Here is a 22,528-nt window from a genome sequence, read left to right on the forward strand (position 1 = left end):
CCGCTCTCCCTTCACCTCTGCCACTCCGCTTCACTTGCCTCCTTCCCTTTCCTTTGACTACCCATGCTATTGGTGACAGAGATAACTCCTTTAAGTTAAAGTTTTCTAAAGAAAGAACTGCTACATTACTTTTGTAATTCACTGACACAACAAAAAACACGTCCTTCCACTCACCATCACTTTGTTGATGCGTCACTGGTCGTCGTCGTTGTCTGCCGAATCCTCACCCCGCTCTCCCTCCTCCCTCCTCACCCCATCCTTCCACCTCCTGTGAGGAGGTAGAAGGACACTTGGGTGCCATAGTAGAGGTCAAAATCCAGTGTACGTATTCCAGAGAAACGTTCCATTCGCAGTGCCAGCTAGCTTCAGACTGAGACAGCGTCTCCGCGTGGTGATGTCATCGATGAAACTCTTGTTGAATTGAACATATCGCGTTAGTTCAACGTATCTCCTTAAACATCAACTCGTGTTAAATAAAAAACGCGCTATTTAAACTCGTGTTAATCGAGAGGTGACTGTACATCTACCAAGGGCCCTCCCTTAGTCCCACAAGCCTGCTGAGGATAGTAGCTATAAGCCTTCCACAGAGAGTAGATGTGTTGCATCTATCAACCCATTTAGAGCCCCACCTAACTGTCATCCCCATCACAATTCTCCCCATTCACACATACTTTGGGGGCAAGGAAGCTTCTCAAAGACCCTAGATTGAAACTATATGTGCATTACTTAACCCTCTCGCGCACGATGATGCAAAACGCGTCATAAAAGTTTTAAAAATTTATTAAAAATTAAGTTTTCAGTGAAAATGCGTCAAATTTGGAAACGCCATTTGTTGGGATAAGTTTCTTTATGGTAACATATGGCAACCTTTTTAAGGAGCGTAGATGAGGAGCTTTGAGTGATTTTTATTTGTTAGCCTACTCTGACTGGAGAGGAAAAAAATACAGTTTTCTCGGTGTAACTTGGGAACTAATAGGCGTATGAGGATTTTGAGGATACCATAAGAATCCTCACGAAATTCCGCTTCGAAACATAGAATCGGCTAAAAAAGTTGGCTCACAAAATTTCGAGCTAGCGAGTGGGGAAGAGTTGGTACTTCGGATTTATTGTCTACAATACTCTATATGGAGACTTGAAACAAGTTTGTATTGTTTATATATATATATATATATATATATATATATATATATATATATATATATATATATATATATATATATATATGTATATATATATATTATATATATATATATTTTCCTCTATTTTTATTTATGCATGTTCTAGTATAAGTCTTTATGAAGCCATTGATACCAAATTTATTGTGGTATGATATATCTGTGAGGGTAAAATACGTCCGGGAATGTAGTCCGGTCGGGCCTGAGGGTGTGGAACAGAAACTTATTGGAAACTTATGGTGTGCGAGAGGGTTAAAGAGAATATAGTCAAACCTCAGCATGTGCATATATAACATCCATAGTTTTGAAATATCTGCTGGACTTCCTGTGATTATTTTTAAGTTAAAGATTTGGCTATCTGCTGGTGTTCTCAAGTGCTTTTGTGGCCAGTCAAAGTGCTCATGGCTCACTGTGCACCTTGTTGCCACCATGCACACCTTCATTCTTACAGTAACCATGCAGTAGGTTCTGTGGGCCTAAAGCAAAATTGACTCGCTGGAAATTACATTTACTGAAGATAATCCCTTAACCTGAGAACGTCGGCAGGCCCTTTTTCGGGCTTTCACGAGTCGTGGCTGTGGTACGGTGGACCCTAAAAAGGGCTCGCCATAAAACACCTAATTCGAGCTAATTGTAGGCGGTGGTGGCATAGCGCAACCCACTGTGAATGCCCGAGATCATTGTGGTGGCTGAGTGATCTTGATGTGGGCTTTTTGTCATAGGTGGTGGTTTAAGGTCATGGCATACTCCATTAGCTATCCATACAGTAATCACTTGGCAAATTCTCCATAGTAGACAACAAGTGACTTGGCTAGATGCCACACGTCACGAAACTGTTTATTTTGTAGCAAACACCACCCAAAAAGAATGGAGTTTGAGTAAAAGTAAATGTTTTTAACGGCTTTATGGTTATGAGAGGAGTACTCTGATGTACGTTCCATGCTCTTTTCTTAGTCTCAAAATGCAGTGTAATTTTGTCGTTTCTCGGCCACTTCTCGGCTTTTCCATAGCCGAAGCCCACGGGTTAATAACCCGAAGTACCCCTTACCAAACTACTTCGTTGACTACTCATAAGAATCATGTAAGAAATGGACGAAACATCTTTGAAAGGATGCATTAAATGAAACCTTTATATGTACACCTGTCCCATCTTATTTTTAGGAGACGGACTCTCATGAACAGCAAATGGTATGATCACCAAACAAGCCTCTAGACCAGGGCTACACAACTGTTATAAGCAAAGGTCCAGTTAACCAAGTTCAATTGTATGCAGAGGTCCAGATAAGTATTGTAGCTGGACCCAAAGCTCCAGGAGTAGAACAAGTGTTGATAGCACAAAAATTGTGCTAGATCGGCATTGCATGACCCTCCAACACCCCCCCAACAATATATATTATGGAACTGTTGACCGTAGTGAGTGTTCTAAATGCTAATTGGTTCACGGATAGAGAAAGGCAATATCCGTCAGGGTTACTTTATTGACAAAAATCACACAGGTCATTGACATGGACAAGACACATAAAAGAGGTGGTTGAGTGTATATGTGTTTGTGAAGATGTAGTGTAGTGTGAATGACATTGGAGTATTGGTGTAAATGTGGAACAATATGTATAATTTAATCCATAAGCTGGGCAATTGAGATTCGGGAATAGCTCCTGGGTGCGCAATAAATGGCAAAAAATTAACCTGCTGGTAAACAATTTTTAGTATAACAACATCCAAGAGGGACATGTTGAGCACCAAATAGTGTAAAAAAAAAAAAAAAATAATAATTCTCCTAATGTGACAATGATGGCTGGATAAAGGTCGCGGATATGGGGCGACCTTGGGAGCGCTGGTAGTGAAGGGGTATACAGGATGGTGGCAAAGGGAAGATGACACACGGCACAGTCACGTCTGAACATTATCTTAAAACTGATTATTCATTCCAGTTACAACATACGAAGTAAATCACAGGAAACATCACTTTGTCAATTTCCTGTAACATTTGCTTGTATTATTTTTTAAGAACATTCACCTTTCAGATCACCTATTTTATTTTCCCTTACCCTAAACTATTTACAGTCTACCTTACACTGTGCTTTTCAGTATTCTTTCAGTGTGTGATACTCAGTGAAACAGGGTACAGCACACATTGGTACTTGACATTCTGCGCACATAGTCACCACCATTTTTCTTGACCTCTCACGTTTGTTTGTAGAGGTACATACATGACACCGTCTCTGTTGTTTGCGTCCTTTTTCTGTGTCTGGTAAATATTCCTACTTGTGTCTGGTGAGGTAGTCCTTACACAGGAGTCTGTCAGGACCATGTGACTGACGTCGTCCTCGAGCTGGTTGGCTACATTGTAAGAAAACTTTTTTTTTTTTTTTCCAGTCTTGACTAAGTACATGTTATATGCATTCAGCATTGTAACATCAACAACATGAAAGAATAGCTTATGGTACCATTTGACACATTTCCTCATGCATTCAATACCAGCAAGCTTACAGTCACTTTTGTCGACTAGGCGCATATTCCCGTTGTAATCAATGACAGCATCTGGCTTTCTAATTCTTTCATGTGTCCTGTGGCCTTCCTTGTCAGTGTCCTGCATGTGTCCTTGATGAACAGTGGTGAGCATGGTCACGTCACGTTTGTCATGCCAATTTACGGCCAGGACTTTTCCACTCTTTTGCAGTTCCACATTACCAGGAACAGATCGTGCTTCAGATTTTGGCATATGTTTCCTGTTCTTACGTACTGTGCCACATGACCCAGTCATATTTTCCAGTAAATACTGACACAGACTAGGGCTAGTGTACCAGTTATCGGTATATAGGATATGTCCCTTACCAATGTACCTTTCCATCATTTTCTTCACAACTGCGCCAGATACTCCCAAAGGGTCACCTTGTGGAATGTCAACAGGGGTGCCAGTATACACTATTGCATCTAAAACTATCCCTGTTTCGCAGTCACAAAGGATAAAGAATTTGATACTGAACCTATGCCTTTTTGAAGGTATATACTGTTTGAATATAAGTCTCCCCTTGAACAACACCAGGGTTTCATCTATAACAACCTTGCAAAAAGGATAAAAGAATTGTCTGTACTTCTTAGTATTCATGGTAAATACTCTTCTAACTTTCCACAAATGATCATTTTCATCACGTTCGTTATTGTCATGGAAATGTAGAAACCTTATCAATAAAAGGAATCTGTCTCTTCTCATGAATTTCCCCAAAATTGGTGTTGGAATCAAGGCATCAATTTTCCAATAATCACTCAGTACATGTTTTTTTTATATGTGGCATCAGCAGTAACAGAGCAAAAAAAACCATACATTTCTTCTATGTTTGTGTCAGACCAGCGATAAACCCGTGATTTTGGGGTGAATGTAGCGTGCTCCATAGTGTATTTGTAATGGTTGTTTGTTTGTGACACAACAAGCTGCATTACCTGGTCATCAGTGTATGTTTCAAAATAATCAACCTATTGTGCATCATTATCAAGAGGCCAGTCATTAGTCACACCAGCAATATTTCTGTCAAAGTTATGAATGTCTGGCACAAAGTCTGATTCATCAGACCAGATGAATGGAGTACGCGTTGTCTTGCGTCTCCCTCTGCCTCCCCCTCCTCTCCCATCCCAGCTGACACCCCTCCCTCACTCAGTTCATTAGCTGAGTCTTCTCCTATACCCCCACTGTCATTTTCCTCATCTTTCTGCCACTCTGGATCATCAGACAGAGATGACAGTGATTCATCAGGGTCTACTAGCATTGGTAAAAATTTTGTTGGTGTCAGTGACTGAGTAGGCTGCCTGGTCTGTGACCTTGAGGGCCAGAAGCATGCTTACGCTTGCCACGCTTCCTCAGACCAGCTGAATCTGATGGCTGAATACAATCCGAATCACTGTCACTTTCAGATTTGCCTACTACAATCTTTCTCTTTACCAATACTTTCTTTTTACCACCTCCCATGTCTCCCCAACAGTCATGACCGCAGGAGCTATGGGGCTGGTTAGCATCAGTAGATGACATACTTCTACTCTCCATGACTGCTAAAGAGCAACTAATATGACGATGGTGACTACATGGTGTGAAAGAGGGATGATGTTGCCACACGAGGTTCATTGGAATATACTTTGGCATTGCGGGAAATATAAATATCCACCTTGGAACATGCGTCATCTTAAGATGTCTGGCGCAGTCTAACTCATAGCATCTTAAGATGTCTGGCGCAGTCTAACTCATAGCATCTTAAGATGTCTGGCGCAGTCTAACTCATAGCATCTTAAGATGTATAGCATCTTAAGATGTCTGGCGCAGTCTAACTCATAGCATCTTAAGATGTCTGGCGCAGTCTAACTCATAGCATCTTAAGATGTCTGGCGCAGTCTAACTCATAGCATCTTAAGATGTCTGGCGCAGTTTACGGGTTAACAATAGGAGGACGAGGACAGACAGTGGAAGATAAACGAGTAACAAGAGAAGTTTACATTGAAGATGCAACACGACAGACAGGGAGACGACACAGCGATGATGAAAATACATAGACGGCACTGGAGAAAAGGACATCAAAACATTAGTTTGTGCTGCCACACCCATTTTCTTATGAGTCACTGGGGAGGAAGTGCGCACGACCTTAACCCTTAGATTACGTCGATTGTATATATATATATAAGTGCGCTACCACACGCCCCACCCATACGGGGATCATATATACAGCCGTCCCTCAAATAGTACGGGGGTTAGGGACCCAGGACCCCCATACTATTCGAAAATCCGTATAAAATTAGTGCCCCCCCTAGAAACACTCCTGGGCACTCCTCTGGAATCTAGCTCCTGCCTGGCTCAGTTGCCAGTTATGCATTTTCTGCTGCAGTCACAGTGCATTGTTACCACGCTGGGGGGATTGAGGTGGGCGAAGCCCCCCCCATTAGAGGTAAGGTTATTTAAAGTTCGGTTGGAGTAGTTTAAATATGCGTCCCTTAACTACATATATAAGAGGGAGGCGTAATGCCGTATTTGGAGGTGCGGAGTCAATCTCCACAATTACCGTTTCATATCTTATTTCAAGTATGATTTAGACAGCAATAGAGACTATGGTAGAGAGTAAGACAAGGTCTGCTCGCTGACAATGTGGAAGGGAGCGCTGCCAGGATGGCTCCGTTGCCCAGCGTGGTAACACTACGGCAGAAAATGCATAACTGGCAACTTTGGCCGGCGAGTAGAAGCTGAGCCAGGTGGGACTTGGATTCAAGTGGTATGCTCTCTCTACCGCAACTTAACTCTTACCAAAACGTAGCTTCTAAATTTGAATTCTTCTGCAAGGTGAACAGCTTTCTCGAACGCCTTGGGGTGCTTACAGCAAGTGTTTTAGTTTGTCTCTTGGGTCCCATATTCATGTTATATGGTAATGGAGAAGCATATTTGAGGCTGTGTACACACACGGACTTAAGGAAAGCGCATACGTTTCAATCTGGCAAAACATTATTCCTGATGTGCACACACATGGACTGAGGAGATGCGCATGGGTGGCAGTCTGGGGTGATAATCCCATTCATTGAGGTAAAGCCGCCGAACTGTCATTTTTAGGGCCGGAAGATGAGGGATACACGGGTGAGAAAAGCCTGGCCGAACCCATTAAGGGGGAGCCTGACCTGACGACACCTGACACCTGGCAGGTTTCCACAATCTTGCGGCCCTAAAAATGACAGTTTGGTGGATTCACTTAATTGGGCTGATGTCGACTCCACCAATTCTACTTCCATGGGTAGAACAGTGTTGCCATTCACGTCATTGCTATTTGGTGCGACGAGCGGGAAATTTAAAAATCCTAAAAATAAAATTTATGACAATCCGTATAAAACCGAAACCGTACTATTGGAAACTGTACTATGTGAGGGACGACTGTATTATCATCACACTCTACGCTCCCTACGTTTCAAATATACCGCCAGTTCCTTGACTCAGAAGAATGGTGGAGGCATCTGGCATCTGTACACACTCTCATTCGTCTCCAGCGTGCAGCCTACCGAAGGTCACAGATCATTTTCCACTTTTGTTCGGAATACATCTGTCATGTCTCGTGACGTGTCAAGTAGCTCCTCTGCTCCGGGCAGAAGTAGAGCGCGGGCGAATCAAAGTGACAGTGACTCTGATGACTTGTACGGTAGTGACATTGACAGAGGAGGGAGGGGCAAGTAGAGAGAGAGAGAGAGAGAGAGAGAGAGAGAGCAAGTGGGGTGCTTCCACGCCGACGCGTCACAGCCACGAGAAAATGCGCAATATTTTCGGCAGTCATGACTTTTGTATTATTATTAGGAGAGAAGTTTTATTACACACCCATATATATACTAGATGAATATACAATTATTGCAAAGAAGAAAGACACCATTTCCACCTCTTTTAAATGCCTAAATTTTCCCCGTGCACAGCATCCAAAGAAATATATCACCACCCGTACTCTATGGATTAACGGTGACTGCTACAGAACTAGGGGTCTAAAATGAAAAATGCTGAAAAGTAAAGATGGCGCCACTGTAAACACTTGCCTGCACCACAACGGGCTGGGGCCGTCAGGGCCATCTGGCCCTACTATGAAGACCTACCAGCACCACAGGCCAAGACGTTAAAAAAAAAATAAAAAAAAACTGTAATGCCATGTTGTAGAGTTCATCAAGGCTAACAAATGTTATTATACAATGTCATGTCTACAATGCATGGGTAAGCTAGGAAAACAGCTTGAAGAGAACAAGAAGATGGACAATCTGTTGATCGGCGTCTGTGACACCGATAAAAATATAATTAAATAACATGAAAGTCCTGTCGATGGATTCTTGCATGTGTATTTCCTCGACTGACTATAGGCCCTACAGTCAGTCAAGGAAATCAACTTGCAATTATCCATTGCCAGGACCTTCATGTTATTTAATTATGTTTTTCTTCCCCTTGAGCCTGGGGTCCAGCTACAACACTCAGAAGGTTTGGATTCGGACAGCGGGCCACCAGTTGAGTAGCACTGCTCTAGACCCACAAATAAACACTTAGAGCAATTTTTCACAAATTGTCCCTGAAAGCAGCACAAAATATCATTGGTAGAATTATTCACCAATTGAAAGTACTCTAAATTGTACTATACTTTACTTAAACTTCTTTAAAATATGTAGTCATTGAAATATTACTTTAGGTGATACTCTGGTAAAAAGGAAAAAAAATGTTAAAAATAAGTATCGCGAATTTTAGGTTGAAACACTACAGTTACATACCTAGTAACATTCTCCTTCTTTCGTATGACTATGAACGTTCTACATCATGACGTCATGATGTGTGATGTCATTCATTGTTACTATTACTCTAAGGCTTGTAATGGCTACATTATATATTAGCTTGAGCCATTTCAATAATGGGCTGTAAATAGTTTGCAGATTTATAAATCAATGGTCACCCTCAGTTTTTCCAAACCACCTTTTCGTTAAGTAATGTTGTTCTGTCTTTTCATCATGTCACAACGCCAGAATTTTGCCTGCTTCCCGCACTGTTTGCCTTCATATTTCTTTTGTTCTTCACAAACTGGGAATTCTGAGGGTGACCATTCATTCATTTCCATATCACCAACTTGTTGCCAAGATTTTAAGTTAAAATGAGTAACGGTGGCTTCTCGTCAATTTTTTGAGTTACGAAAAACATAGTTTCAAGATATGGACATTAAAAGTTTTGCGCAATCATATGTGAGAGCAACTACCAACTTATCAGGCGAACGACCGGGGCACTCCTGCCGCCCGCCCGCATCGTGCCGTTCGATGCCGCGAACAACTACCAAGGCGCCGCAACGACCTGCTACACTCCCGCTGCCCGTTCATATGAAGCTGCTCGATGCCTCATTCGTACGAACCACCGAGGCTTCTCAACCCACTGTGGGAGGTGACTTGGTAGGCAGCCAGTGCCTTCCTCGTCAGACAGCAGCCGGGCCTCGTTTTGAACACTTGATTCTGCTCCGGCTCCAGCTCTGCTCTGACTCGGGTTTCCTTAGAACTGTGGGCTGGTTCTGGGTTCCTCACCTCTCTCCTCTCCATGCATTGGACTCCCGTTACTGCTGTGAACCTGACGCCCCTTCTTCTCCTGTGCCTCCCTCATCTACCACATCTACACCACTTCAAGGACGAAGCTGTGCTGCCTCGTCATTACCACTCAGAGGACGGGACGCCCAGAAGAGGAAGAAGCTGTGCAAAAGGATCATTTCTGAGTCTGGCGTGCTGAAGCCTTCGTGTTGGAGACTTCAGTTTTTGTGAGGGTTGTTGTTGGTTTCATTACTTTATTTAAAGTAAATTGGTGTCTAACCATTTATCTTGTTCCTTGTTATCCCCTTCCGATTAAAGCACCCAACTCTGAAACCTTGACATGTGGCGACCTCGCCAGGATTGGATCAACTGCTAATCGGAAGGGTTGGGTTGTTAAGTCGCCTTTGCGCGCCACTTGCTGTCTGTGGCCTGGAAGTGAGTGTTCCATCCTTCACCGTTCTTTTGTGGCTGTTGCATGCCCACGGTGGGATTTGTTGGTGCTGCCATAGCACTTTTTCAGCCCTTGTGCTGACCTTGTTACCCAATCACTCTTTGAGTATTGGGTGGGCTTCTACGCCAATTATTACCCTTTTTGCAGGGTTTTTGCTAATCTTATTTCATTGTTTTCTTATTGTGTTTTGGTTCTTCCTGTTTGTTTGGTTCTGTGTTGCATTTTCTTGGTCTTGTTTTTGTTGTTGGGTTTTTGTTCTTTGTCTGGTTTCATGTACTTCTAATTGGTATTTTTCTTTATTGTTCTTTATTGGTGTCATTGTCTATTGGGTTAATTTTATTTGCTTGTAATCATGTCCAGTTTTGATGTACTTAAGGCTCAGGCTGAAGCCTTGGGTCTTAAGGGTGAGGATCTCGGCCGCTACGTTGTCCAACAACAAGCAATCGAGAGGGACGAGCGAGCTGCCAAGAGAGAGGAAAAACGTCTCCTAGTTGAGAGAGAAGAGAAGTGCCTCCTGGCCAAGAGGGAGAAAGAAGAGCTGCCGAGATGGAGTTCCAACTGGCGAAGCTGCAAGTAGGAAAAGAGATAGAACTCTCCTGTGTCGTCGTCCAGGGGAAAATGGCTCCTCCTTCCTGTGAGAATGTCAGAGGACCTGAGTTGCCCAGCTACCAGGAGGGAGAAGACATCAACTACCTTGTCCGCTTTGAAAGGGTGGCTGAACTATTGCGGATCGACAAGGATAGCTACGCTGCGAGGTTGGGTTGTCTCCTTACGGGTAAGGCCACTGAATTGTATACTACCTTGTCAGCTGAAATAACCGAAGATTACGCTCTCTTGAAGAAGGCTCTCCTCACTGGATTTAGCAAGACTGCCAACAACTACCGTCAGGACTTCTGTCACGCAAGGATTAGAGTTGGGGAGAGCTACCAGCAGTTCTCCATCCATCTGACTCGGTTGTTCCAGGCATGGTTGGAAGCCTCTGATGTCCTCTGCACTTATGAAGCGCTCCGGGAGTTTATGCTACTTGATCAATTCATGACTAATCTTACCCCAGATTTGAGGATCTTCATCAAGGATTGCTGGCCGAAAGATCTTCCCGACGCAGTGAGACTTGCCGACGACTGGTTGTCTGCCCGCAATGCCTATCCAAAAGCTTCCTCTCCTAGTTCCCAAGACTCTTCTAAGGCTGCTTTGCCCGCGAAATCTTCAGAGTCCTCTTAAGGAGCCTCCGCCAAGACCTCGGCCCAGCCTAGTACAGCAACCCTGAGGTGTCACCAATGCAGGGAGGAAGGCCATCTACGTCCGTGCTGCCCAAAGAATCCCTGCGCCTTCAAAGATGTTGAACCTGCTATCTCGTCACATAAGGTAGGCTTTTGCCTATGTGACAAAAGTGTCCTGAAATTTTCCGTTTCAGGCACTGTTAATGGATCTTGGAACTCCAACATCATCAGGGATATTGGCTGTTCCTGTGTAATCACCTTTGAAGACTTACTACCTGATGTGGATGTTGAGAGTTGTCCGAAGGCCTCACTTGCTGACTACCTAGGACGAGTGGACAAGTTTCCCGTGGTGAGGTGCCACTTAAACTGTCCCTACTTCACCGGTTGGACTGAGGTGGTACGAGCTCCTCTCAAGGTCGTTGGGGCCCTCATCGTAAACGTCCCTGGGGTAAGGGATCCCCATGACCCTGACTCCTCTCAATCTCCATTTGATTCTTTCAGACCATCCTTATCTTCAAAGTTGCTGCGAGGAACTTCTACTCCTCATGTTCTGAAGTCCCCTGCAGCCATCCAGGTACACGCCGTTACCACCCATGCTGGTAGGTTGAAGAGGCTTCATCCACTCGTCCTGCCGGAACTTCAACCTCTCTCAGTTACCCCTCAGGAGTTCGTGCAGCTTCAAGCCTCATGTGCCTCCTTAGCAGCAATATGGCAGAAAGCCTCATCTGGACATGTCGACAAAGCAAGGAACGGGTCATCCTTCAAGTACCTGTACCTCCACGGGCTTCTCTACAAGAAGTGCCTCACCTCCCAGCTTTCCAACAAGGTAGGCCAACATTGCCTAGTTGTGCCAAGTGCTTCCCGTCAGATCATCCTCTCCACGGCCCATGAGAGTCCCTTGGCTGGACATTTCTCTCGTCGTGAGATGGAGATGAAGATCTTTGAGCATTTCTTCTGGCCAGGTATAGGAGCAGACATCCGTGCTTACTGTCGTTCCTGTGATAAGTGCCAACAGATGTCGGGGAGAGGTCGTGTACGTCCTGTCTCCCTCCAACCCTTACCTGTCGTTACAGAACCACTTCCTCGAGTCACCATCGACCTCGTTAGACCCTTGTCTCCACCAGCTATGAAAGGACCTCTTGTCAGCCCCGTTCCCATAGTAGAGAAGCCATCACCTGACACCAGCTCCACTGAACTTCCCATTGATGAACCACTTATGGACTACCGGGATGTACTCTCCGCCCCGTCTAGTATACGTCAACGATTCAGCAGGACATCGTCCGAGTGTTGAGATTGGTCTTGGGTCTACCGGCCTACAGGTACCGGGTCGTCCATATGGCATGGAAGGATAATGTGGGGCCAGATTTATTGAGTAGACTTCCTGCATAAGTCACTCCTGTGTTTTCTTGCCAGTTTCCCCCCCTGGTTTTTAATTTATTGCCTTATGTTCTTTTCTTTTCCATTTGGTAGTTGTTTGTTTAACCCCTAAAGGGCCGGCCTGGGTGGTCATCTACAACATCCACAGGACCGGCACCTCAGCACCAAACACCGAAAATAGCCTATATTCACACACTTGATTCTGCTGAACTACAATGCAATAACAAATTACTTTGTCGTCATAGTCATCATCAACTCTTCTTCTTTTAATTGCATGAAACCGTTTCGATGTGCGGTGGTTTTGGCGAAATATTGAGTTGAAGAGGAGAGACTTTTGGAGTTAGCGAGGCTCTTGCCCGCTCTGCGTTCGTTTCGCTTGTGTGGCCTTGACTAGTGCGTAATGAAAACGGATGCCCCCATGCTCTAATTCTTATATATAGTCAATACTCTAAGCTTTCTCTATGTAACACAGTCTTGTGATGTGTGGTTTTGGGAGTCATTGTAGCATACTCTTCTCATTCGTGTTGCTCTGCTGGGCTCGGCAGGGTCTGGCAGAAATCGGACGCGTCAGAATCCGTGTCAGTACGCCTGTCCATCGTGAGAGCGGGCAAGATTCTGAAGCAGTAGCCTAAACATATCTCTGGCAGTGTTGCCAACGAATGGTCATCGAAAATTACCGAAAAGTAAATAAATTTAGCGCGAAAAAAGCAAAGCGGCTATAACCGCCCCCGGCCCTTCCGTGGAAAAGCGGCTATAGCCGCCTCCGGCCCTTTAGGGGTTAATCTACCTGGAGTAGATTCTTGTATGGGGGGCCTGTGTGAGGGCAGTTACCATCTGAGTGGCGAACGACCGGGGCACTCTTGCTGCTCGTTTGCCCTGAAGCCGTTCAACTACTGAGGCGCAGCGAACCACCTGCTACACTCCCACTGCTCGTTCGTATCATGCCATTCGACACTGCGAACAACTACAGAGGTGCCGCAACAACCTGCTACCCTTCCGCTGCTCGTTCGCCTGATGCCGTTCGACGCCTCGGTTGACCGAACCACCGAGGCTTCTCAACCCGCTATGGGAGGCGACTTGGTGGGCAGTCAGCGCCTTCCTCGTCAGACAGCGGCCGGGCCTCGCTTTGAACACTTGATTCTACTCCGGCTCCAGCTTTGCTCTCACTCGGGTTTACTTAGAACTGTGGGCTGGTTCTGGGTGCCTCACCTCTCTCCTCTCCACACATCAGACTCCCGTTATTGCCGTGAACCTGACGCCCCTTCTCCTCCTGCGCCTCCTTCGTCTACCACGTCTACACCACTTCAAGGACTATTTCTCATTTTGTCACTCATCAAGGACAACACACGTTAATTTAGTCACAGTTACAGGTTCTACAGTTCATTAAGAGTATTTCAGTAGTTATATTGCCATTCAGAGTTCCTTAACCCAGTAGCTGCGGAGATCATGTATCTTAAAGGCCCCTCTAAGCGAATTAATGAGAAAAAATCATCACTCACGCAAACCATTTCATAATATATAGTACCAACGCATTTGTGATCAGTTTACGCTTCATCTATTTTGGGGGTTTATATCATGGTAAAAATTTGGCGCATAGCTTGTACACGGTAAAGCCACACATTTGGCCCGTCACTGCTACCGGGTTAAAACGTCCTTTTTCCTTACAAAATATTGAGAAATGGCATCGTTTCAATTTCTTGTTTCTAACGATGATGATCATGTTTTCATATTGGGAGTTCTTGCTTATCATAGTGATGCTTTAAAATGGTCTGTGGTGCAACAGTAACACAACAGTAACCTCATGAACTCTATGTCCACCCCCACCGGGCAGGGTTACCCATAGGAATCTCAGGAAATGGTTATCGCCATAGGCCTATGGAGGTGCAGCCAGCAAGACAGTGGCCGTACCCAGCCCCACTGATTCTTGCCATGAATTGGGGGAATTCTTTAAAATCTGACACACCAGAACAAGAAACGCAAGAATTTTGCAAGATTTGGGGTTCATTCTTGCTCGGACTAGGGTATTTCTTGACTGCCAGATGACAGCTCTAGTCTCAATCCGCGTTGTAAACTTGTAGAAATAGCATCTGTGCACTCGTGTCATGTTTTCAGCACTAGTGTGTTTTCAGCACTCCTACAGTGTGAGTTCTTTGTGCTTTAACAATGTCCCCAAGAAAGATGGTTAAAAGGGATGGTGCTGCAAAAAAGAAAACAGGAACGGTGGATACTATGCTCGCAACAGGAACGATGGATATTATGCTCACACAGGAACAGGGGGCAAGCCTTGGCATCTTGTATGCCCTCCTGGATGTGACTGACTTCCATTCACCCTCCATCTCGGACGATACGTCGGGTTAGCTTTACGTTGTTGGTCGAATGTAGTTCTGGTGCCTCGAGAATAGAAAAACTGTCTGCTAAATCCCGGGCTGAAGCTTACCCCTCGAGCGTAGGTAGCGGTTGCGGGAGTCTCCGTAATAACTGTAACACATTGAATTGTGTTTCAAATAATTTATCATTGCTATTTGTTTGTAAAATTACTTTAATTCTGTAAAGAATAACATGTAAAATGATTTTTATATCAATATTTTTTTGAGATATGAGTCACATTAATGGGATTTACATTAATTTTAATGAGGAAATTCGTTTTGGTTTACGAATGTTGTGGTGTGCAAGCAATATTCCGGAACGAATTAATCTCGTAAACCGAGGTTCGACTGTATACAGATATGCACTAGGCACGTTTAAAGTAACAGAAGTTTTTTGATTTCAGGTATCAGATGTGTTTCACAAAGCAATTGAAAGTGTTCCACCTGAGAGAATAGAAAATGGCAGCTCTGACCTTAAAACTCTTTATGATGGGTTGGTTATGACGGAAAGTCAGCTATTATCGGTAAGTGTTTCTTATTATCTACTTAGTTTATAAAAAAAATTGAGTCACAGTAGATATAAAAGTAGTTTTATTTATGGCAATGAAAACAGTTCATGGGCAGAAAACCAAAAAAGACCACTAAGTGCTGATACAGCAAAAAGGTATAACACAAGTGGCCAGATGAGAGGGTCAATTTTGGTGAGAATAGTATGAGTGCATGAGAGTTCTATGCTATAGAGTTAATTATTTACCATAATTAGTGTACCATAAAAGATAACAGGCTGTAGTAGTTTTCTGTGGATTGTCATCAGCAGAAAATTGTTTTGAAAAACTTAAGATGAGGTGAGTGAATCATGACACAGAGTGGGGGGAGATAAGTCTCTCTCTCTCTCTCTCTCTCTCTCTCTCTCTCTCTCTCTCTCTCTCTCTCTCTCTCTCTCTCTCTCTCTCTCTCTCTCTCTCTCTCTCTCTCTCTCTCTCTCTCTCTCTCTCTCTCTCTCTCTCTCTCTCTCTCTCTCTCTCTCTCTCTCTCTCTCTCTCTCTCTCTCTCTCTCTCTCTCTCTCTCTCTCTCTCTCTCTCTCTCTCTCTCTCTCTCTCTCTCTCTCTCTCTCTCTCTCTCTCTCTCTCTCTCTCTCTCTCTCTCTCTCTCTCTCTCTCTCTCTCTCTCTCTCTCTCTCTCTCTCTCTCTCTCTCTCTCTCTCTCTCTCTCTCTCTCTCTCTCTCTCTCTCTCTCTCTCTCTCTCTCTCTCTCTCTCTCTCTCTCTCTCTCTCTCTCTCTCTCTCTCTCTCTCTCTCTCTCTCTCTCTCTCTCTCTCTCTCTCTCTCTCTCTCTCTCTCTCTCTCTCTCTCTCTCTCTCTCTCTCTCTCTCTCTCTCTCTCTCTCTCTCTCTCTCTCTCTCTCTCTCTCTCTCTCTCTCTCTCTCTCTCTCTCTCTCTCTCTCTCTCTCTCTCTCTCTCTCTCTCTCTCTCTCTCTCTCTCTCTCTCTCTCTCTCTCTCTCTCTCTCTCTCTCTCTCTCTCTCTCTCTCTCTCTCTCTCTCTCTCTCTCTCTCTCTCTCTCTCTCTCTCTCTCTCTCTCTCTCTCTCTCTCTCTCTCTCTCTCTCTCTCTCTCTCTCTCTCTCTCTCTCTCTCTCTCTCTCTCTCTCTCTCTCTCTCTCTCTCTCTCTCTCTCTCTCTCTCTCTCTCTCTCTCTCTCTCTCTCTCTCTCTCTCTCTCGCTCTCTCTCTCTCTCTCTCTCTCTCTCTCTCTCTCTCTCTCTGTATATATACAATCGGCACCCTCTTGCTTGGGGGACCTCATATTCTTGATCACAAAGAAATATAGCCACTGTAAAATTGGCTTCTTACTGGATTTCAACCATACATACCTCTCCTTATGTAAGCCTTAGTGGTCTTAGTGAGGAAGTGCACACTGTTTTAGTAACTATATTATTTTGAAGGCAATAAATCATGGCAAACTTTGCAGTACTCCTGTGCAAGAACCCCTCCCTCCTTCCCTCTTTAGCACTTACCTCCCTCCCCCCCACACTCTCCCCACTTACTCTCTCCCTTCCCACCTCCCTCCCTACTTCAGTCTTTCTACCATCCTTCTCTTACCTCCCATCCACCACACACCAGGACTCAGAGTCAGCAGCAGACATCAGTTGTATACTCTAAGTTTGGCTGTACCATGACACAGCCTGGTACTGGTACTTCCAGCTCCACTGTATTCAAGTTCCATTATTTGGGGTACTGGAATTGACAGTACATACTTCTCTAGCCATAGATTTTGTGTGGATGGGGGAGATAAGAATCTCTTCTTCCCATGTGTTCACCCATCCACTACTACCTGAGGGGAAACACTGGAGCATAAAAAGGTGCCAGATTATCTTTGGAACCTTTTCTGTAGTTTGCTCTTAATAAATTTATCCCAAATTACCAACCACATTAAAGTCGGGCTACATGCTCCTTTATTATTTCGCTAGCGTAATGCGTCAGGGTCATGTGGCAGTCAGGCAAAGAAACAATATTCATCTTTCAAACATAGCTTATTTTTTGTTTAAGTAAAGGTAAGGGTGGGTGCCTATGCTAGAGCTGCACAAAGAAATGATTGATGGTTGTGAAATATGTTGATGTTGAAGGTCTGTCATTTATGGCAGTGCAAGAACTGAAATCTTAAGGGTAGCAAAGATGCTCTGCCAGTGGCTTTTGAAGTCATTGGCAATTCAAGGATGGCAGTCAATTTGAAGCAGTGTGGCCAGAAAATTATTTAGCCCCTTTAATGTTTATTTTCAGGTTTTTCGTCGGCACGGCCTGGAACAAATCTTACCAAGAATTGGAGAGAAGTTTGATCCATCATTACAAGAGGCAATGTTTGAACTACCTGTTCCTGAACAAGAGACTGGCACAGTGGCTCATGTTATCCGTACTGGTTGGACTTTACACTCAAGATGTATTCGTTCAGCACAAGTTGGAGTTGTAAAAAATTAGCCTATGTGTTGCAGCTTTTATGTATAAAGACCACTAATTTTACTCAGAAGTTAGAGATGTGAGAGATGTTTAAATTGTAAAAAAAAAATATTATTGAGTGAAGGACACAATATTGTATTTTATTTCATAAAATTGACTGATCTCCTGTTGTTGTAATAATACTTCATTTAATTAAGGTTAAGTTTGTGCATTAGGGCTTGCTACATAATATTTCAAAATCGATTCAAATATCCAATTGATTTAATTGAAAAAAATATTGAATAATATTTTGTGCATAAACTCAATGATTTTTCTTATATAAGCTTCATTTGAAACACTTACTAATAAAATAAATTTTAAAAGGCTAAAAGGTATAGTCTTAAAACATTCTTCATAACTCAGATATTTTGCAGTCAGTCAGAAACAGAACAATAATCATGTTCCAAGGTATTACATGTGACTCAGCCTCAGTCTAGTGCAGTGGTTCCCAACCTTTTCTTCAGGCGACCCCAATCATGCATCTCTAGACATGACTGCAACCCCACTAGTTTAGTTGAATATGTGTTATTATAATGAAATAACACCATGTTTGATATTTTGAGGTCTTGGCAACCCCAGGAAAAAGCTTGGTGACCCCAGGGTTGGGAAAGAGCGGGGTCTAGTGGTGTTACTATACAGTGGGGCTCTGTGACTATACTCAGCACAGTGAGAAATGGACATTATGGTGGGGCACCGGAATTCCCCCACTGTTGCCACATCTCCACAGATCACTGGCTTGCCTTCTTTCTCCAACCCTGCTCCAACTCCTTACTCTCTGTCTCTGTCTTTCTTTCTCTCTCTCTGTTTCTATATAAATTGGTGTATTTCTGAAATTATTTCCAAAATTATTCTAACCTTTGTTCCACACCACCATTGAGGTACAAATCAAGGCGTGTTTTCTGTATAAAGGTTTCCCCCATCACAAACGTGGCATACGAGCAGTGAGCGGAGGAGGCAACATTGCCGCTACCTTGCCTCACACACACACATTCTCACTATGGACCATTGCCTTGCTTCAGGCTCGCCTTATGGCCACCTTCACAGCCAAGCTAAGGCAGTTATCTATAACCTGAACAGGTACTTCTTGGAAGAAAAGGCAAATAGAGCACCTATACTGCCACCCTCAAAAGCAGTTGTGGCGATGTGGCAACAGTGGGGGAATTCCGGTGCCCCACCCTAATGTCCATTTCTTGCTGTGCTGAGTATAGCGTTTTCTAACTGGCAACTTCAAGTCTATTGATAGGCTAAGTCTCGTTTCATAACTGATGATCAAATCTCGGAACTAGCGAAAATATTCCCATTGAATGGGAGGAATAAGTGAACAAGTTGCGTAAAGACGACCTGAGAGACGTTTTACATAATATTCAGACCACACAGACCCTATGGCCCAGACTAGGCAGGGAGTTGCACAGGAAGGGTGGGCCCCTGCTTCCTGAGTTAAGTTGATCTGCTGGTCATGCAATATTTTGCAATAGAATTAACAAGTCTTGCCAAGATGTCACCAAATGGCCCTGCCGAGTCTGCTGAGTCAGGCGGGGCAGTGAATGTAAACCAGTGGCTCCTAAAGTGGACAGTACTGCCTACCTGGGGGCAGTTAGAAAAAAGGAGGCAGTAGGGATGGCAGCAGGGTAGTATTAGGGGTAAATTAATAACTTTTTGTTTTTTCAAAATCTGAATGACAAAATCGATGCCTTAAACACTAAGGCCAAGTGTTTAATCTTATTTTCAATTTGCAGAATACCAAATACTGAGAAAGAGATGTGTGTTCACGTGTGTGTGGGGGGTGGGGTAGCGCTAGGAACACACCTGGGAGCCAAGGGGATGCCAGCCTGGAACAGTAATGTAAACTAAACAGACCTTGTTCTAAGTGTGGCCAGTGTCATTTCTTCTCCATCTTCTTGGTTTCTGTGAATGTTTTGTTCAACTGTGATTGCTGTTTCTGACCAATCATTCACAGGTTAGTTGAACACAGGTGTATGACACCGTCACATATGCTCCACCCAGCCCTTGCAACCCTGAAAACTTTACTGGGTTTGATGATCATGAATTGCTGTAATATGAAAGGAGTGAGTTGCTGATGGAGGCTGCTGTGTATCTGGCTGTGCAGGAGGGCAGCAATGGTGGTAGGCTGTTGAGTAAGCTGACCTACTTCCAACTCCTAAAGTCTTTTTTTCAATAGAGAGCACATTCAGTGTATTTTAGTGAGTTTTTGTAGTTGTGCCTATTAGTAGTTATGTTTTTATGTAAATGTAAATTTGGTCATTAAAAGCAGGTGAAATACAACAAAATAGAGCAAAAAAGAAAAAAAGTCAGTTTCTGAGAAGTTCGTCTTTATTATTTACTGTTTAACCCCTATGCTGCAGGTGTCACATGTATGTGACCAACCCAGTGCTATACAGGCTATGTGTGTTGAAGCGAACATGGAGCAGTCACCCTTTTGTGGGCTGGTTTACACAGACACGCAGACATGCATGGACTGCCAGCAGGACATGGAAACTTTATTGTTATAGTTTTCCTTTATTCCTATGATGTGGCTTTGGACAAAGACTCCTCCATTTTGTATGCCATACATACCAAGTGTACCGTGAAACTGAAATAATTGCTGACATAAGCAAATCACACATCCCAACTTTTATGGCTCTTTGCACCAAAGCCTAAGTCATATATTGTTGCATTCCTAGCTTAAACTATTCTTAATACTCTTATACATGGTATGTGAACACTATATAGCTTAACATTGTGTCATGACATAGAAATATTAGCAAAAGATACTGACCTCTAGTGCCATGGACTGAATCACCACTCCATCCCGCTGAATAAACATTCTCGCCACTTATAAGTGACAGACCTACAAAACCAAACAACGGAGCATCGGGGATTGTGAGTAAGCGTTCTTAACAGCACCTTATGTTGGCTTCTAATAGCACCATACAAGTTTACTCCTATAACACCATATAAATTCCTTACATGTTAATATTTTACGTAATAACAATGAGGTACAATGAAGTATACTGATACCACAGTTACATGACTCCCCTAAATTGTAGGACAATTTACCTTATTGTTACTTAATACATTAATTATAACATGAGTATTACAGATACATGAAATACTGTTGACATTAACTTTGGAACTCCTGAATACAAACAGTTTATTTAGGCTCCTCGGTAGGGGCGCCCTGGTCTTTCTCAGTAGTACATTCTAACATGAGAACAAGATCATGAACAGGCCTTTCAACAATGTTCATTGCCTTCATTCGTTTCCCTGAATTTTCGAGACATGAGTCTGACATCTTCACTTTCACCTTTCTCACAAGACCATCATCACTTGGAAAACACTCAGTTATTCTGCCTAGCTTCCATTGGTTTCTAGCTAGGTTGTAATCCTCAACAATAACAATATCATCCACCTTGAAGTTTCTTTGAGGGTTCTGCCATTTATTTCTAAGCTGAAGAGACTGCAAAACTTCCCTTTTCCACCTTGACCAGAACTCATTTGCAAGGAACTGTACCCTATGCCAACGTTTCCTTGAGTACAAATCAATGCTGTCATATTTACCTGCAGGAGGCATCACAATCTTTGACTTCATAGTTAACAGTGTTGGGTGTCAGTGGTTCTAAGCTAGTAGGAGAGGTAAGGTTATCCACAGTTAGAGGTCTACCATTTACAACTGTCTGTGCTTCTATCATGAATGTCCTAAGTGTTTCATCATCTAACTGAGGTCCATGTTGATCAAGTAGCACTGACAATATGCTTCTCACTGTTCTTATTTGTCTCTCCCACACCCCACCCTTTACTTATGTGGTACATTCATCTTGAAATGAACCCAATCACAACTGTCCTTTAGTAATTCAGTTCTAAGTTTCTCCTCATCCATTTCTCTCAAAGAGTTGGCTAACTCATTCTTTGCACCCACAAAGTTTGTTCCTTGATCTGATCTTAACTGCCTTACTGGCCCTCTTCTTCCTATAAAGCGGTGGTAGGCACTGAGAAAGGAAGTAGTGTCTAGACCGTGTGCTGTCTCTAGATGGACTGCACATGATACCATTCATGTGAAAAGAACCCCATATCTCTTTAGCTCTTTACATCCCTCTTTGATGTAGAAAGGATCAATTAAATCAACTGCAGCATAAGTAAAGGGAGAGGAAGGCTCTAGCCTATCTTGTGGCAAGTCTGCCATCTTTTGACCTTGTGTCACTTCTAACTCTTCTGCACACTACACATTTTGAGACATGTCTAGCCACCAGAGATGAGCCCCCCAAAATCCAGTACCCAGATGATCTAATTTCATTTAGTGTTATGCCCCTACCCTGATGATGTACTTTTTTGTGGTAATAGCAAATCAGTAGATCAGTAAAATGGGAATCCTTAGGCAGGAAACTGGATGTAGTCTTGGTACTTGATGAGTGGATAACCTTATTCTTCCCCCAACTCTTACTATTCCAACTTCATCTATGAAGGGATCAATTTTGTACAACCTGCTTGTTTTCTTTACTGTTCCTCTTCTATTTGTTTGTGGGGAAGACTAATGGTTTCCTGCACCCTTCATCATCTTTATGTCATCATGGAAGGCATGAGCCTGAGCCTGCCTTCTTATCTCATTTCCAGCTTCTTTCAGTTTTTGTACTGTCAATGGAATGTATTCTTGGCTTCTTCCTTTACATTCTTTGAAGTCTGAGGCACAATGCAATGGCTCTCATCATATGGAACCAATCAGAGAAACAGTTCAGCCTCTCCAGTACATTAAATGGCTCATGTGTCTGTGTAGCACTTGATGCAACTTTTTTTACTTCAGGATCATCAGCTTCCAATTTATGATGCTTTGATGGGTCATCATTCATCTCAAAGTGTTGCCACAAGAAGTGTGGCCCGTTCCACCACTTGTCGTTGTTAATTAACTCTT

The 22,528-nt window shown here is 43.5% G+C and overlaps 2 protein-coding genes across 2 annotated transcripts in view; one reads left to right on the forward strand and one right to left on the reverse strand.

Annotated features, from left to right (window-relative positions):
* The window catches only part of LOC126998946 (grpE protein homolog 1, mitochondrial-like), a 56,286-nt gene extending 38,534 nt beyond the window's left edge, over positions 1-17,752 (forward strand). Inside the window, exons 4-5 of the mRNA XM_050861238.1 lie at positions 15,040-15,159; positions 17,413-17,752. Coding sequence (XP_050717195.1) covers positions 15,040-15,159; positions 17,413-17,607 — 315 coding nt within the window. The 3' untranslated portion in view covers positions 17,608-17,752. The remainder of the gene's footprint in view (positions 1-15,039; positions 15,160-17,412) is intronic.
* On the reverse strand, positions 1,343-11,338 carry LOC126998940 (piggyBac transposable element-derived protein 4-like). Its single transcript, XM_050861227.1, has 2 exons — positions 5,595-11,338; positions 1,343-5,407 (listed from the first exon to the last, which is right to left on the reverse strand). Exon 2 carries the CDS (start codon positions 4,387-4,389, stop codon positions 3,337-3,339), a length of 1,053 nt encoding a protein of 350 aa, XP_050717184.1. The 5' UTR covers positions 4,390-5,407; positions 5,595-11,338; the 3' UTR covers positions 1,343-3,336.
* Positions 17,753-22,528: the final 4,776 nt, after the last annotated feature.

Source organism: Eriocheir sinensis, chromosome 2 (assembly GCF_024679095.1).
Source record: "Eriocheir sinensis breed Jianghai 21 chromosome 2, ASM2467909v1, whole genome shotgun sequence".
NCBI lineage: Eukaryota > Metazoa > Arthropoda > Malacostraca > Decapoda > Varunidae > Eriocheir > Eriocheir sinensis.

What these genes read in the sequence shown, in the direction of transcription:
- LOC126998940 (XM_050861227.1), bottom strand. Translation starts at nt 4,389, where the DNA reads ATGAGAAGAGACAGATTCCTTTTATTGATAAGGTTTCTACATTTCCAT.